Source organism: Calonectris borealis, chromosome 14 (assembly GCF_964195595.1).
Source record: "Calonectris borealis chromosome 14, bCalBor7.hap1.2, whole genome shotgun sequence".
Classification (NCBI taxonomy): Eukaryota; Metazoa; Chordata; class Aves; order Procellariiformes; family Procellariidae; genus Calonectris; species Calonectris borealis.
This window is the reverse complement of record NC_134325.1, coordinates 4,929,902-4,947,165: the sequence shown is the minus strand read 5'-3', so window position 1 is coordinate 4,947,165 and position 17,264 is coordinate 4,929,902. Positions and strand designations below refer to the sequence as shown.

The following is a 17,264-nucleotide window of genomic DNA, read 5'->3' as shown; positions in this document are numbered from 1 at the left end:
CTATTAGATACACAAATGCTCCACGTAGTTTTGAAAAACAGGATGTTTGGATGAAACGCAGGCTTCCATGCACATTGAGGAAACAATCCAAATTGTTGATAAAGTGCACATAGGCAAAATTCTGCACTGTGGCCTGAATTTTCCTTTGCTTTATGACCACTTTGTGCTGAGCCATTAATTCGGATAACGTTGAGATTGTAAAAGCTGGCCACAGGAGGGTAACCGCAATATATTGGAAGTCACAGGCAGTGCAATTGAATCACGTTATTGGTTCTTGCACCAATTTTTGTGCTGATGGAAAGGCGAGGTCGGAGCATCCCATGGAGTCCCACCTGTGTAGACTTTGATGGTTGACGTAAAATACACCAGGGGATGGGGCCAATCTGATGGGAGCACAGAAGCGGCTGAGGGACACCTTCTGTGATACTCTTCTCCTGAAGGATGTGCTGTTCTCTCCTTGGTTTAACAGATCAGTTAAATGCTATGCTTGATATCCTGTCCCCTGTAAATGCACAGTTTTGTGGCTGCTACTAACAGTCATGCTTTCATTCTTAGATTCACATAGTGAAAAATTCAGCTGCATGTGTCTAATCAACCTTTTTTTCTTCCCCCCCACCCTCCCCTGAAGAGTCAAGAAGTAAGTAAAGCACACTTTCTAACACATTAACTGAATCCATGGTTTATTTACCTAATACCAGTACCAATACATGGCTTTTCTCATCGTAGATCAAAAATGATTAAAGTGGAGAACTTTGAGTCCTACTTTAAGAAGCAGCAAGCTGACTCCAACTGTGGTTTTGCTGAAGAGTATGAGGTATGTGCCCTCAGTGGAGAGAGCTTCATGACAAACGTTTTTGGAAAGGCAAATTAGCTTTCCTATGGAGCGTGCGAGAGGCTTACTGAAGGGGAAGAGAAGGGATCTTTATTATAGAGGTTATTAAGCCGCATGTATAGCCTTCCTTTCCCTGATTCAGCTCCAAATTTAGTTGAAGTGCGTGATAAATACTTTACATCCTGAACCATTATCTCTACCTGTGAGCTTATAGCATGGCCTGCTGCTCAGAGCTCTAACCAGAGCCCGGATCTCCAGAGTCCTTGCCCTAGTTGCGCTACAGAGTTAGCCTAGGGAAAGCTATTTAACTTCTCTGCACTTTGGTTTTTTCATCTTGTTTTTGTTTTTCTACACAGCAAGACAGGTCTCTTGCTAATATCACTGACTCCTTGAATGTGTAGGTGTGATTTGCAAACCACACCTGTGAATAGCTCGAAGGAGCAGTTGGAGAAACAGCAATTACGATTTCCTTAGTGACCATAACTGTTTTTCTGTGAAATGTGCTAAAGCTCGATTGTTAAAGGTACAAAAGACAGGAATCAAATGTCAGTAAGGATTCTGTGTTGTCATGCCTGCTGTTAAAGAATCTCATTTTTTTTCATCTTCTTGAACGTATTAATTGACATTCTTTTTTCCGGATCAAATTCTGTCCCTTTTATTGTACTTTGCAGGCTGGTGCTCTGTCTTGCCTTCCTCTCAGATTTTGCTTCCTTCAGTCCTTTCATGATGTACTTGCTCCCTTTCTCCCTGTAATATCTGCAAAGCTTATGCTAAGTAGTTCACTGCCTTGGGGTCAGAACGAGTGTGCAGTTGATGTCAGTGTTGTGTATTTCTGCAAAACTCTTTCTGGGCTTCTAAAGCCCATCTCTGGGTTTTAAACACGTTACTATTCCTACACTCCGTATTAATCCCTTCTCTAACCGGTTTGCCACTGTCACCCTCCCACTTTGTAAAAAGCTGATTTTTATCGTCATTTATTCCAGTTTAACATGCCTACTTTTACAGCAAAGGCCAAGAGTGTTTGGAGTATTTGTCTGTTTCAGTTATGTATGTATGATTCCTAAACCAGGACCAGGTGCTCATGGATCCTTCTTTTATTGTAGGAACTCAAGTCTGCTGGCGTTCATCAGCCCAAATTTGCTGCTGAACTTGCGGAGAACAGGGGAAAAAATAGATACAACAACGTCTTACCATGTGCGTTACTCTCTTTGGTTTTGCATCTTCTACTGGTTGAGTTTTTAGGTGAAAAACCTTGGGTTTGGCTAATCTGGCTTTAATAGTACCCAGAGGTTTCAAAGAGGGATTAATGTCGTCAATTTCCAAATGAATGAATTAGGGCTGCTGCTTTCCCAAAATCGCTGTATAAGCAAACCTAAAGAGCTTTCCCTCAAGAATGTTCCCTAAAGTTCCTAAACTTTCCCTCAAGAAAGCTCCTTAAAGAACTTTCCCTTAAATAATTTTAATTTTCCATTTGTGAGAAACTTGCAGTCCAGGTGGGAAGAACCAAGAGGTGAACGCTTGACTACGGACAGACAGATGTGCAGAGCTATGAGAAATGTTAAGGCCCTGCTGACCAGTGTTGCAGACAGACTAAGAACCTAAGCCCTGCCAAGCTGTCTGCCGGCACCCTGATGTAGCAGAGTGTTAAGAAGGAATTGGAAGGTGAACAGTGACGGGTACTTAGGATGCTTTGGAGGAAAAACATCAGCTGCAGTGGCAGCAGGAGACGAATTACCTAGTTTTCTCCAGTAATTAAAATCATAGTAAATTTCGTGTTGGATTAAAAATATATAAATATGCAAAACCAAACCATGTTTTTTTTTTAAAAAAAAAAAAAAAATCTGTGTTGAGTATTCTGAATTTTTATTCTGGCCACTCATTTTTCTGAAGTCTTTCATTATAAACATTCTAGGCTACTGGTATTTATGATTCCTAAAGTTATATTCTTATTCTTAAAATGCCCATTGTTTTAAAACACCTTTTATTTGGAAACCATGCATTAGATAAGCAGTATTTTGCTGAAAGGTTCTAGTTCTAAAATTCATAATTTTCCTTTTTTCTTTCTGCAGATGATATTTCTCGTGTTAAACTTTCAGATCAAAGCTCTGCAACTGATGATTATATTAATGCAAACTATATGCCTGTAAGTTGCTTCATTAGTTGAAATTAAATATAATGTATTTTGATGATGCAGGCTTAACAGATCGTAATGATGTTTAAAATCGGCTTTTTGTGTCTCATTGATGCAAGTGTGTGTATATATTTATTTTGTTGTTTTTCTTCATCTTCTTAGGGCTATAACTCAAAGAAGGCATTTATTGCTGCACAGGGTCCTTTACCCAATACAATAGAAGACTTCTGGCGCATGATTTGGGAAAAGAATATCTACTCTATTGTTATGTTGACAAAATGTGTTGAACAAGCCCGGGTATGTTTTTATTAAAACTGAACTGTCTCTTGAAGACGGTTGGATCTGTTCTAATTTTGTGGTTACCCTAGTAGGTTGGAGACGGACCACTTTCTTTTAACAACCATCCACTTACTGAAAGACTGTTTTCTAAGTTGAATAAGCCCAATTTTTTTAGCTTTTTCCCATTTTTATATCTTCTGACTACCAGAATAGATTGTCTCAGGAGAGTTGTCGCTATCTTCAAGGGTGGGTTTTTCTCCCTAAAGAACGATTTTGGTAGAGCTTCTCCTGCCTTGGGACAGGCCATTGGGAAGGGTGACGTGCTTTCTAGCCCTGCTTCAGGTGGTGTGTTATTTGAAACTAACAATCAGTTGCTTCATGGCTGTGTGTAATGTGTCTAACCTTGTAACTCTCTTCTTAGACAAAATGTGAGCAATACTGGCCAGACAAACAATCCAAGAGCTATGGTGACATTATTGTGACAATGGTCTCGGAGATTGTCCTTCCAGAATGGACAATAAGGGACTTCACTGTAGAAAAGGTGAGTACCCCCTCAGTTGTTAGTTGTGTATAAATATCTGTAGAAGTGGTTTATCTTATCACTGTGACTTTACATGTCAAGCAACACTGGAGTGACAGAAAATATATATATATATATATATATATAAAATTTCATTAAAACTTAAACAAATTCAAAGTTATCTGAGGGAAAAGGATAAGAGTAGTTTATTTTAATTTGAGGCTGTGAATGTGTTGGTCTGCTTTCTGCCAAAAGTCCGATTTAAAATCTTTCATGCTATTTACTGACAACGAGATTCCTGTGGTATTTATGTATATGCATTTGTTCATGTGCCCTGGCTTCCACAACTGTGTTAGTAACATATCCGGAGGTGGGAGTGAGTGTCAGTAAGACCCTCCCTGTGGCAGAAAGGGATCTGCCAGCAAAATCCAGCCTGCTGATGGGAATTACTGATTGCCCCATCAGTAATTCTTGATTCCTTGAGTTTTGCACCAAAACTTGTGCTTATGCAGATACTTGTAATGTCTGCTAGACTGAACATTAGCTGCATCTCTGTCAGCAAATGTAATGCAGCGGAGATGATATTGGAGTAAAGTGAAAAGTAGAAGGAAATTATTTCAAAGTATTCTCTACCAGAGCAGAAGGAAGAGGGAAACTGAAATATCATTGATCAAATTACTGCACAGTTTGTAACGGGCATCTTTAATGAAGCTGAGCTTTGCCCAGTACATATGGCAGGAAGCCCTACTGTTGCTCCTCTGAAGCCTGTTTTCTGTTGTTTTTAATGTGTATTCATGCAGTCCAACACACCAGAGAGCCACACGCTGCGCCAGTTCCATTTCACCTCCTGGCCAGATCACGGAGTGCCGGAGACAACAGACCTTCTCATCAACTTTAGACACCTTGTTCATGAGTACAGCAGTCAAAATCCAATCGACTCTCCTACTCTGGTGCACTGCAGGTAGGACGAACGTGCTTGTGTTAGACACACTTTTTCTTGTGGCTTTTTTAAGAACAATTCTTTTTCAATGTGATTTAAAAAAAAAAAAAACAACATGAAAAAATAAATCTCCTTGCTTAAGAACATGGGCTATTCAGCCTGCCGAATTAAAACCTTTGCCCCGTGCTTCAGAAACGTAGCAATGCTATGTAGGTAGCAAAGTACGTGATAGAAAATGTCATTAGAACAGACCGTCTCTCCTAGCCTGGAAAACTTAGCTGAAAAAGTTGCCTTTTCAAGTGCTTTTATATGTAACCTTGTGCAAGTAAGTGCAAGGCTGGGAACCCCTGAAGCGTGTCCTCCCTCCTGGTGATGGTAACAACCACCCCTCTGGGCTGCAAAGATTTGTAATACCTGTGCCACTGACGTAATAGAAAGTATCTTACTAGCTTCACTGGCTTTTCGTCAGGCCACTGGTGAGCAGGTGGTTGAGAGAAAGCAGTAAGTAGCTTCCCCGTGTCATTGCAGTGCTGGTGTTGGGAGGACAGGGACGTTCATTGCCATTGACCGCCTGATTCAGCAGATTGAAATGGAGAACACTGTGGATGTGTATGGAGTGGTATATGATCTTCGCATGCACCGACCTTTAATGGTGCAAACTGAGGTAAGGCTGTCTCTCATCCAGCAGCACGTTTTTCAAATGTGCATAATAATCCAGGAAAGGTGGATTCAAGATGTAGCTCAGAATTGCAGGAAAATGAGATATTAAGGAGCAATCTGAAATCGCTCTTTATTTAACTCCCTTCTTCCTGCCTCATCTCTTCCCACAACAGTAGTTGCAGCCAGGGGCCGTAGTATGTCCAAGCAGTCTCTTTACAGAGTACTTTGTGGGACTGGCATTTGCAGCTGGAAAGAATCAAATCCTGAAAAAGTTTTTTTGCAGCTGTTTTACCCATGTGAGTTTTATCTTTATAGCTGTGAGCCAGAATTATCTTGAGTCAAGTCATCTCGGTGTGCATCTTTTCTTTTGTGTTCTGCAGGAACACATGTGTTCCTGCTAAAATTATCACTTTGATCCAAAAAGGTGTGTGGATTAACTCAAGCTGATTTGGAAAAGGCTGTAAAATCTCCATCATGAAAGTCTTTTAAGAGGATGTTAGGCACAACGGTAAATTTGATCCTAGTTTTTTATGGCAGGTTGATCAGATGACGATATGAGGTCCTTTCCAGCCCTATTTTCTATGAACTATACATACCACTACTAAGAAATACTCTGTGATAACATTCAGTGCAGTGCATCCAAAAACCAAAACTTATATTCAGGAGCAGAATCACTTCCAAAATCAGGTATTTTCTAGAAATACATTACCCTCCTTTTTCTTTTTCTCCCATCAGGACCAGTACGTCTTCCTAAACCAGTGTGTTATGGATATTATTAGATCACAGAAAGACAAGAAAACCGATCTTATTTACCAAAACATGACAGCAATGGCAATCTATGAAAATTTCACACCTGGGCCAGGCTTCGGGAAGGCCAATGGCTACCACGCATAGCCACGGGGAGGAACGCAGTGTCTCCAGGAGGTGTTATCTGCGCATAGGAAAGGGAGATGTTCTACTTGTGTTTTCCAGGATTGTGTGCAGTGTCTCATGTCTGGCTTCTGCAGTTCTGGCTGCATTCGAAGATGTGATCTACAGGAGGAAAAACACAATGCTGGCAGGAGCCACAGATTGATACTAAAAAAAAAAAAAAAAACCCAAGCAAAATTATTTAAAGTTAACAGAGGAATCTTGCTTTTTCTTGGGAATTTAACAGTGCTGATAGGTGAAATAGCATTCACAGTATGAACAGTGAACTAGAATTTAAATATTAAAATAATAACACAAGCTTTTTATTACAATTTTATATGATTTCATTTACAGACACCAGGCTTGTGGGCTGTTTTAATATATTTAATTATAAGTTTCAGGAACATATTTTATCTACTGTATCTGGTTACTTAGCTAATAGATATGTGCCTCTGTGATTTATTTTTTCCTGTGTTCCTCTTTATTTAAAAAAGGAGTACAAACAACTCCTTCAAATGGACATTTATACTTGGAAATTGTGCCTTTTCTAGTTGCTACTCTAGAAAAAAAAAACAGCAGAGATTCTATTTTTGTACTGAAACTCTTAATGAGAACACAGATTTTTAAATAAGGCTTATGTCAAACTTAACTGTAGTTGCACTGTTGGCAGGACTCTCCAGAAGTTTGGAGGTGCGCTTTGTTTTTGCATTTCACCACAAATATCCCCTGCCTTAATGTTTCGGTGCCTCTGCTAGAGGAAAAGGAGTGTCACTCCGAGCTTTAACTATAGTAAAAAAACTGAGCAAGTGAATATGTGAATGTGTGTGCGGGAGTGTGTGTGGGTGTGTATGAAGGACAGAATAGCTCCTCCCTGTTCCTGTCTGATATTCCTGTTTTTATACAATTTATAATGATTTATTTAAAGGTGCAATATATGATTTATTGAATAATGATCACTCTATTCTAATAGAGTTTTACTCAGGTTGGTGTCTTTTTATCGTTGTTGTTTTTCCTCAAATATATAAATCTGTGAAAATGTCGAACTAAGGTTGCAAGTGTCCAAGCACTCCCAAACAGATTGACTGGCTTTACTGTTTCTACCAAAACAAATCGCACAAAATTCTGCTGTAAAGACCAATTTGCTGGTTGTTTTAGCCATTCAAAACTGAGACACATCTTACCTGCCTGCATCTCATTGATCTAATGTAATTGTTTTATTACCATTTGCAATATACTGCTGCTGTTGTTTTAACTGGTCCTTTTAAAAACAGAACAAACAAGCAGAAAACCCCTAGTTGCTGATTTTACAAGTCAGGGATTAGATTGGATTTATTTTGCTGGTACGTAACTGTTAGACTTATGAAGGCATTACCAATGAAGGACTTCTTAAATAGCTTGGGGGGGGTGTTTTTTGGTCTTCAGATCATTGCACTGGTTGCATTGCAGAGGAATATGAAGTTTATGAATAGTGCTATAGAATAGCTATTAAGTGGTGAAAATCTTACGAAGGTTTAATAACCAGAGTCCCTGGAATTCTGCTGCTTTTTTGGGTTTTTTTGTTTTTGTTTGCTTTAGCAGAGTTGTCAGAAAAAGCTACAGATACTAGGAGTATATGTGGCATTACAGGGGAACCTGGCGACCTCACAGAATCCACTGTCAGCTGAAGGAAAACGTAGGAATTCCTGGTGCACAACTGTAACTTTACAGATATCCAGAGGAATTTTTTACAACCTGGTGTGAAATTGTTCTGTGCTGTGTGAGCAAAACTGGAGGACAAACCACAGTGAGCTTTTTTTTTTGTAGCAGCCACTTGTGCGTTCTTGAATATATTTTTTTTTTCTCTCTTTCTCTGAAATACTTTAAAATAAATAAATAATTAAAAAACCACATTAATGATCCTGTCCAACTCCATCCAAACTGGCAGTCCACATAGTGGATCTCTCGCCCGGCATTCTTCCTAAGCTGCTGTCAGATGACAAAGATAAACCACTTGGACCAAACAGAACCATTCCAAAGGAACTGGGAGGGAGGAAAGCCTGCCCCTTACAGTCATGTTTTTTTTTTTCCTCTTAATTTTTTAATTCCTTTTTTTAATTACTGTGGAGAGCACAGAGCCAGTATTCATTATTCCAGGTCTCCTAAGAACTTGCTGCTTTAGGGTGGCGAATGCTCTCTTGCTTCAGAAGGCCCTTGTTTTATATAGCACAGAAGAGAGGGACATGAATCTTCTATGCTAGATCATATGTTTGCATTGTATTGCAGCAGAATGTCAGAAAACGAGCTAGAATGGTGTGTGTTTCTGCCTAACCACTGCCCAGATACTGTTGCAGAAAACAAACGTATCTGTCCCATTGTTTTCATGTTGGAAGCAGGCACCAAATTCTCACTTGTGTCATCATCTAATGGGTATCCATTTTTAATACAACTGTATGCATGTGTTTTCCCAAAAATGACTCATTGTGAGAAGAGACTGCAGTTTGAAGTAAATGACCTGCTGATCCCAGGTATAGGTGGTAAGAGTTGGTAAGGCTTAAAACGTTGTAAACATGAAGTTGGCCGTAGTGTCAATGTGAGTAAGTAGGATGTGCCTCATAGGAGATCTCTGCAGGAGGAGGAGGATTACAGGTAATGCTTTACTATCTTGTGGATCTGTCTTGGTCAAAATGATGTGAATTCCTGCAAATAACTTTTCCCTGCCTTCTGATGTTCTCTGTGTTATAGTTGCCGAGATGTGTCTCTTCGGTCGGCATTTTCTCTCGTTGCTTATCTAAAACTATCCACTTTTCAGGCTGAAAGCTCCACTGTGTGGCAATTGCATCTCCTGCATTTCTGTTCTACTCTTTTTCCCATTTGGGGCCTGCTTAAGAAGGGAAAAGTTGATGTGTTTCAAATAAGTGACTGTTGAATATCTTGAAATGATGTACAAATTTTATTGTTTTCATATTTGTTGTACAGGAAATTTCAGCACGTCTATAATGTTTTTAATGGTTTGATTTGTTTTTAAAGATATAAAAATAACAATTAAAAAGCATCATCCTAGAGCACTTTCTGTCTTGTTTCCTTCCTTGGGGTTTTCTTTTCAGTTCCTTTTGAACAAAATTAATTTGCCAAAATACCCATTTCCTTTAGAAGGGCTTTAAAATGGATAAGGAAAGTGGGCTCCCATCCTCTCGGGTGGCACTTGAGTCAGATTTTGTATTACTGTCGCTGGGGCTCCCTGCGAGGGTGTTGCTCTGTCATTGAGGCTTGCCGGGTAGGAACCAGGGCCCAATGCTCATATGTCCTGGCAGTTGGCGGTTCCTCTAAATGAAGAGCTTGGTACCAGTTAAGGGAACAATACCTTCATCCGAGGTCAATCAAAAGATTTCCACTCACTGAAACAGCCTTGGGGGAGGACCAGTATTTCTAGGACTCATTTACTTCCAAAAAACAAGAGGGAGGACTTTTTGATCCCTTACCTCAGTTAAGTCCATTTCTTCTCAAATTCTTAGTTTCCACTCCTGGTTGCCATCTGAATCGCTCCCAAGGAGCATCACATGCCTGGAGGGTGATACTGGAACTCAGCAGCTCTCCAATTCCTCACGGGGTGCTGACGCTTACTGTAGAATCTTGTGATCCTCCATGGTAACTCTGCTGCCTTTTCTGAAACGACTGCATGGTGAGATGGGAGAGCAAAGCGAGATTGTCTCGTCATCTTCCAGTGGGAGCATGTGCCAGCCACACGTAGTTGTCCGAGTGCTGTTGGTGAGACTTGTGCTGCAGAAGAGAAGCTGTGACAACGAACCTCCCAGTGCAGGACCTGCAGCAGGTGACCACCACTGCCGGCGCAATCAGCCTCAGGGAGACTTCTAGGGAGCAAAATTCCTCACTTTTTTTTTTTTTTTCCTTAAATCACATAGGTTTGTTTGAAATACTAAACTTCAGTAAAGCCAACTGTTCTGGCTGTCACTTGGAGTGTTTGTCTGTTCAGGTGGGTAGAGCTGAACCCGTGTATCTGGAAATCGCGTTCTGTACCTGGTCTTGTCATTTACTAGTTTTACTGCCTTTGAGACTAAAAAGGTGGAGGTCAGAAAGGAAGGGACATACTCTGTTCTTTGCTTGATCAATGGGATGTAGCTGGAAATACTGCTGCCCTTGCATGCCCTTCCTGGCTGGGTGTTACCAGGCGGTGAATGGAGTTAGGAGATGAACAGATGTGGATGTTATGCAGAAGAGGGTCAGAAATGTGAGCTTGGGAGGGAAAAACACCTGAAAACTTTGCACATTCTGCTTTTCTCAAGCAAAAAGAAAAACCCTCTTAGCGATGGGGAAGATGCTAGGTCTTAGCAGCTCCTGGGTGATCTGAGTAAAAACTAATCAAAAAATGCAGATGCAATCACTTTTGTCCAGGGGCAGAATAAGGGGCAAGCAAAGGTCAACAGTTTACTCGCTTCTGAGGTAGGTACAGTGTTCCCCCATTTCTCATACCCACCAGAAGAGTCAGTTTACTTCCTTTTTCCAGTTACTGTGTCTGGTCCAGGGAGGCCCTTTCAGTTCTTCACATGAGAGAAGAAACTTCATGTTGTTGAAACCTCTGGCTTTAAATGGTTCCATTTTCAGCACTTTGCAGAAGTGTTTACAGAGGTGGTACCAAACAGTGTCTCTCTCCAGTGTTTTGCTTTGTTCCATTCTCCCTCCTCTCGCGTTGGGCAAACCCTTTGCCCATGCCAGCCTCCTGCCTGCGAGGGAGGAGGAGGTAAACCAAGCAGAAAACCTGACTTGGAAGCACCAGGAGGAGCTGCTTCCTGCCTGCTTCGCTGGCAGAAGGGAAGGAGCTGTTTGAACACCTCACAAGGGGGAGAAGCCTGGAGCCCCCCTCAGGCTGTTTCTTAGACCTGAGGAGAAAGATTCAGGATCCAGGCCTGTTATTCTTTGTCCTTGTTACTTAGCAAAACCCCATTTATTCATCCAAGTTGCTTTTCCTGGGTTTATTTCATTTAAAATTAATAGACGTCATCTCCTGACAGCCAGAGCAAAGCTAGCAAATTAGCTCCTCTCACTGAGAAAAGGTCATTTAGTTTGATCCAAAGCAAGTTACTTTAACTCACATTTTACCTCCAACTTTCCAAGTGACCAGGGAAAAGCCATATTCTTTGGAACGATGTTCTGGACATCATGCTAGTGTTTGATGGACATCCTTAGGGTATTAATAGTGCTTACAAGATTGCTAGGGACACAAGAGCTGTGTGCTAGGGACAGAGCGCTCTTCACACACCATGCCATGTCTCTGCCCTTGTTTCAGTGCAGGGCAGGATGGGCAGGAAGACATGTATCTTCTCCAAGAGATTTCTCGACTTTTTTTTTTTTTTTTAATCTGACAATTTCCTATGTGGTGCTTCCAGTGTCGGGAATTTACTACCAGAAGGAAAACCGGCTCTGTGATAAAGGCAGATCTAATGTCAGCTCTGATTAAGGTATGTGTCTACCTAAAAGGTGATTGCTGTCTCTCCAGAAAAGAAATACAGCCTGTTCTTTTCTGCTTTAAGCCTCCAGATGGCACATGATACCACTGTTCTTTCCAGGGAAAGCTTTTCCTGCCAGGCTGATCACTTTTCACTTCCTTCCCAGATTCCGATAACCTCCCTGCACCCCATGTGCTGTTTCCCCTTCCTTCTCCCCACGCTGTAGGTGCAGAGCCTGTCCCCTCCAGCCCTGGCCCATGTCAGTGGTTAAGCCCGGGCCACCGTGACTGTGTAAGGCTGTCTGCCTGCTCCACAGGGGCTAGGGACCTCGCGCTCATCTATGCAGCGTTGTACACCTGGTCGGATGACGTTTTTCAGAAACGCTTAAGTTCAGCAATAGCCTGACAATGCCAAATAATGCTTTGCTTCCTTGGGAAGTGCTCTTACGCTTGAGTCCTGCTGATACCTAGATGTTTTCTGATGGTGCGCGTAGTCCAATGTGTAAGGGCCAGAGCTCGACCAGCCTGGAGCTGGTTATCCAGCATCGTTGGCTGTGTGCTCATTTCCCAGCTTATCAGTCTGCTCCGCAGCTGTTCCCAGCAATAACAGATTTATAGGATTGCTGAACACAGTGCAGATACATCAATAAAGACAGCAAACAACGATGTGCTTGCTCATACTGCTCAGTATGAGTAACAGTTAAAAGGCTATTTCAGTTAATGGATCTATTTATGTGTGTGTGTAACACTAACCGTGATTCTTCAGTGCCTTTTTTTACATAGGTCCTTAGGGAGGTTTTAAACGCACCTTTTAAAGCATCCAGCAACATGTGCTGAGTTACTTTGGCTTCTTCCATCTCCAGCCTGAAATACAGCGAGATTTCAATACAAAGCTCTAGTGATAGAGAGAGATATATATTTTTACAAGCACAGCTATAATGGAGATGGGTGTGTGAGGGAACTTCAGCAAATGCTCTAAATCTATTGGAATACGTATCTAAAACGACCCAGCTGCTTCTAAACCCTTGCGCCTTTGAACGGGGAATAAATCAAAACTAGAAATAACACTTCACATCCAAACTTCCCGTGCTCGTATATCACCGTTGGTCCCTTGGAAGATCTGCTCTGAGCAGGGTCTGGCCAGGCTGATCGGCTCTCGGCTGCTGCCCGCTGGCCTGAGCGCTGCTCCCAGCCCTGACGGTGACAGGCCAGGTTGGCATGTGCTGGAGGAGAGCTGAGCTCTGGAGGCCATTGGTAGGCCAGTTACCAAAATAGTGAGGAAAAATTTCTGAACAACAAGGATCAATCAAACCTTTAAAACCATTGTAATTTAATAATAAGCCATGTCTAAAGCTGTTGAATTGTTTTTCCTCTGCATGATGATCTCCTAAACTGTGACTGAGATGCCAGCAAAATAGATTTCATAGTGTTAGCCGCAGTGAGACCATCAATATTTTCATTTGTCAAGCTCACTGCCAGCATGTTAGTACCAGTTGTGTTATTTCTGTTAAGACACTTGATGTTGCCACTTTTTATTTTGAAAATGAACTTTTTAGGGTTTTAGAAAGCATTGCCTTTCAAAAAATGCCACCAAAGATCTGAACAGTTCCACACTACCTGAAAAAAATCTTTCTTGGGAATTTCTTTCCATTTTATTTTTTCACCATTTGGATGTTTTTTAAAGCAATTTAAAGTAATGAACGTTGACTGTTTCAATCAGGATTTAAGAGGATACATTCAATTTTTGTTTCTTTAAAATGTGTTTAATAGTCAAGCGGACTGTAATACTGAGAAATCCCAAAAAAGCACCAATTTCAGTCACATGTGGAACATGACCTTATCCCTGCTCCCCTACCCTTGCAAGTCGGACGAGAGAGGGAACGGAAGCATACCCAGAGCAAACAGCTTGCACGAGGCCTTGGCAAACCAAGCTTACTCTTTTTTTTTTGAGCAAAACTAAGCACCCCATTAGAAAATGGTGTGACAGAGAATAGGGAATCTGAATATATATGGATGTCAATCAGTAATAGCCCTTTAAACGCTCTGCAGATGGTAACCTGAGCTATCTAGAACGGAAGACAAATTACCATAACACTGGTAGCTCTTCTAAATGTAGATTTTGGTATTGAAATAGGTCAATACGTATAAGACACGTGTTTTTTCCACAGTATTCTCTTATCTGATTTATAGATTTGAGTTAGGGCCTTATTCTAAGCAGCTGTGGAAAGTATATGCTTTTTCCTGAAGAGCGTTGCACTGAGCTATTCACCATGTGTGTTTAGGTACTCAACTTTCCATTTCACAGGCAGAAATTAGAGGAGTTTTTTAAATTTTTTGCCTCTAGCCAAGTTATTCCAATGCAATGTAAGTGTGCATGGCTGGGTAGGCTGAAATTTTACAAGTCAGTCTGAGGAAGGCAAGATGTTATTACCAAACCGGAGTCTTAAGGCTCTCTTAAAGTTGCCAGCTTTAAATGATATTAGAAGTATGTGGAAGTATTATTCTATAGAATATGGCCAATTGGTTCCAGGTGAAACATGATTGTAGTCGCAATTTATTACATAAGATGATCAATATGTTGTAAGTGCTTTTACTAGATAGAGCCAGAATCTATGTGAAGACACAACCACCAATACCACAGTCTGCAGACACTGCTCTCTCTGCACTCGGCGAAAACACGATACTGCAATTTTTCCCGGGATTGCTCTTTCTCTCAGCAAATATTTCAACTTTCAAGGGCTTTGCTATTTATTTTGGAGAAGGCGGGATGGCTCTGGGGGAGTTAAGCTGGCTGCTTTCTGGGCTGGGGACAGAGCTGCTGAGGAGGAAAGGGCCATCTCCTGATGAGAGTTTGCAATCAATATGACCAGAGGCAGGAGATAAATATAACCAGCAGCTGAGTGAGGCACAAGAGAGCAGTGTGATGACCATGGCCACTCTAATAAGCAGCATTTGCAATTGTCTTCCATTTCTGGACTTCTTAGATACAAAATTTTCAGGAGACATTTGAAGGCAGTTTTGCAAAATGTTCACAAGTAGTTCCTTTCGGGAAAATGGGTGGAGCGGGAATAAAATCAGAGGGGTTTGTGAGCAATTCAAAGCCTGGACAATGTTGGTATCATTAACAAAGACACACAATCACCTATGAAATACCCCAAAAAGGATTGGCAAAATGAATTGACATCTTCACCGGCAGCTGCGTTGTGGGGCTGAATTGCTTTCCCATGCGCTGGGGGAAGCAGAACGCGCTCTTGCTGTGCCGGAGCCGAGGCGCCGTGGTGGGGAAAACCTGCATGTTTCGCTGCAGGTGTACACTGCAAATGTTTGCAGAAGTGAGGCTGTGGTGCCTCTTTTTGTTTCATGCAATAGAGAGGGGAAAAATAAAGCATTTCCACATAGTTAAATAGTTCCATTGCAACTAATATAACATCTTAATAACCTGGGACTGTACCAGAAACCAGCAGGCAAACAGCAGGGTGAGATTAGTGTGGAGTCTCTCATCAGTCTCCATAGGGAAGGCATCATGCTCCAAGCTGACAGTGGCCTTTTAACTTTGCTGGCGTGTAAGGAAAATTCTTACATGCTAATAGTCAAATTATGATTTCCCATGACTGAAAGGCAGGAGCTGCTAAGCATAACAAAGTGAGCTTCCCCGGCTCACTAGGACATCTGCTAGCGCTGTGATCAAATCATGGCTTTCCTTGGCCCACAGTCAGGAGCAAACTGCATATTCTTGATCAAAAGCACAGTCTGCTTGGGTGGAGACAGTTTAATTACTGGTGACAAATCTGACAAAAGTCCTCTGAAGTGACAGTCTCGGGATGGCTCAGTATTCGCATGGGGGAATCAATTGACTAATTACAGCAAAATAACCTCAACGATGAAACTGAAACATAAGGCGGGGGTTGGAGCTGCGCAAAGTTGCAGGTGAGGGTGGCCAGGCTAGGGGGACTTGCCGGTGCTAAGGACTGTGGGTGGGGGAAGAGACATTTAGGGTAAATCAGTCATCTGAGGATCTGCCTGGCTTTTTGATCTGGTTCTTGCCATGCAAAAGCAGCTGAGGGGCCAGCCCAAGAAGTCACAGTGGACAGAGCAGCGTTTCACTGTGATGCCTTGTCAGCCTGGCAAAGGAACTGGCAGGGCTCTGCCTCCCTGGCATGGGCCGGTCCCCAGGAGCAGCCAGGGCCCTCTGTGCCAAGCAGAGCCACAGCACGGGAAACCAGGAGATACAATAGGGCTGCAACAGATGGGAAAACCCAGAATAACTCATACAGTTAACTGAAACGCCAACTACTCCTAAGTAACTTCACAGCAAAGGGAGAAAGCAAACAGAAAACATGGTGGTGATTAGGGTCTTGCTACACCTGGGCAAATCCCTCCACCCTGGAAGCTGACTGGTTTAGTTGCAAGGACGGGTTTGTGAGCAGCCTGAGTAGGCCTGCTGTCTCCAATCCTCCCTGCTCCGCTGGTAAACCAAAACCAGGCAGGCATCCCAAATGCGGCCGCAGGCCTGCTGCCTGCTAACGGGTGTGTGGAGGACTCATTTCAAAGGGTGGAAGTCACGGCACCCAGATGGATTCCCCTTTGGCAGCAGATGAAAGTTGTGTGGTTTCAGAACAAAGAGCTCGATTTTTGCTTGTAGGAAATTAAAAGATCAGATGTGTAATGTTATGCAAGCTAGAGGGGAAGCCTTAAAAGTTAAAAAAAGCACATTATACTTGATGCATTCGCCAGCGATGCTGACTGAGCCATTCTGCGCTAACTGGAGTTGCAATACAGCGCAGATGAGGGCGCTGGGCCAGCAGAACAGTGGTGACAACAGCTTTATACCTCTTCTACACTGCAGCACATCACTGTTACTAAAAGGAAGAGAAAGGGATTTTTTAACAGTAATCTATTTGTGACTGTTTGGAAATGGGGGCTGGAATAAAATGCAAGTAATGGTATCTGGTACTTAAATTACAGAAGTAAGTAATAATTTCTTACTTTTCCTCAGTTTGGCTGTGCCTATGGACTTGCATGCTGGGGAGCTGACTCGGAAGGACCAGGCCGGCATCAGAGGTTTTCTTCTAAGGAAGGCTTCATGGCTCCCATGCATCATCCTGTTAAGCACATAAAGTTAAAGCAAGACTCCCGTGGCATTGGCAGTTGAGAACAGTTTTTAACATACTGGCTCACAGAAAAAGCTACTGTACTGTACGTCGTACTTTATTCCATGGGTTTATACATAAGAGCGCCCTGAAAACGGTGGACTAAACACAGAGGTGGTACTACTGTGGGAGCAAAGATGCCACCCTGAGGGAACGTACTTTGAGGCACAGAGACGTGGAGAAACCCGAGTGCACTGGAGAGAGTGAAACGCACAGGAAAATTGTCCATGTTGCCCACAGAAACGCACACAGCAAATCTAAAGAAGAACAAATAGTGGAGAGAGAATCATAAAGCTAACAAGAGAAAAAAGAACAAGTGCAAGGCTTGTGGTTCGATAAATAATAATATGCAGTGGGTTGACCTCAGCCGGCTGGACACCCCCACCTAGCTGCTTTCTTACCC

The 17,264-nt window shown here is 42.2% G+C and overlaps 1 protein-coding gene across 5 annotated transcripts in view; it reads left to right on the top strand.

Moving 5' to 3' along the window:
* Positions 1 to 9,312, top strand: part of PTPRJ (protein tyrosine phosphatase receptor type J) — a 95,289-nt gene extending 85,977 nt beyond the window's left edge. For all 5 annotated transcript variants that reach the window (XM_075163039.1, XM_075163041.1, XM_075163040.1 and 2 more), the window contains 8 exons: positions 727 to 814; positions 1,936 to 2,026; positions 2,902 to 2,975; positions 3,126 to 3,260; positions 3,664 to 3,783; positions 4,563 to 4,723; positions 5,231 to 5,366; positions 6,098 to 9,312. In XM_075163039.1, coding sequence (XP_075019140.1) covers positions 727 to 814; positions 1,936 to 2,026; positions 2,902 to 2,975; positions 3,126 to 3,260; positions 3,664 to 3,783; positions 4,563 to 4,723; positions 5,231 to 5,366; positions 6,098 to 6,256 — 964 coding nt within the window. In that variant the 3' untranslated portion in view covers positions 6,257 to 9,312. The remainder of the gene's footprint in view (positions 1 to 726; positions 815 to 1,935; positions 2,027 to 2,901; positions 2,976 to 3,125; positions 3,261 to 3,663; positions 3,784 to 4,562; positions 4,724 to 5,230; positions 5,367 to 6,097) is intronic.
* The last annotated feature ends 7,952 nt before the right edge of the window (positions 9,313 to 17,264 follow it).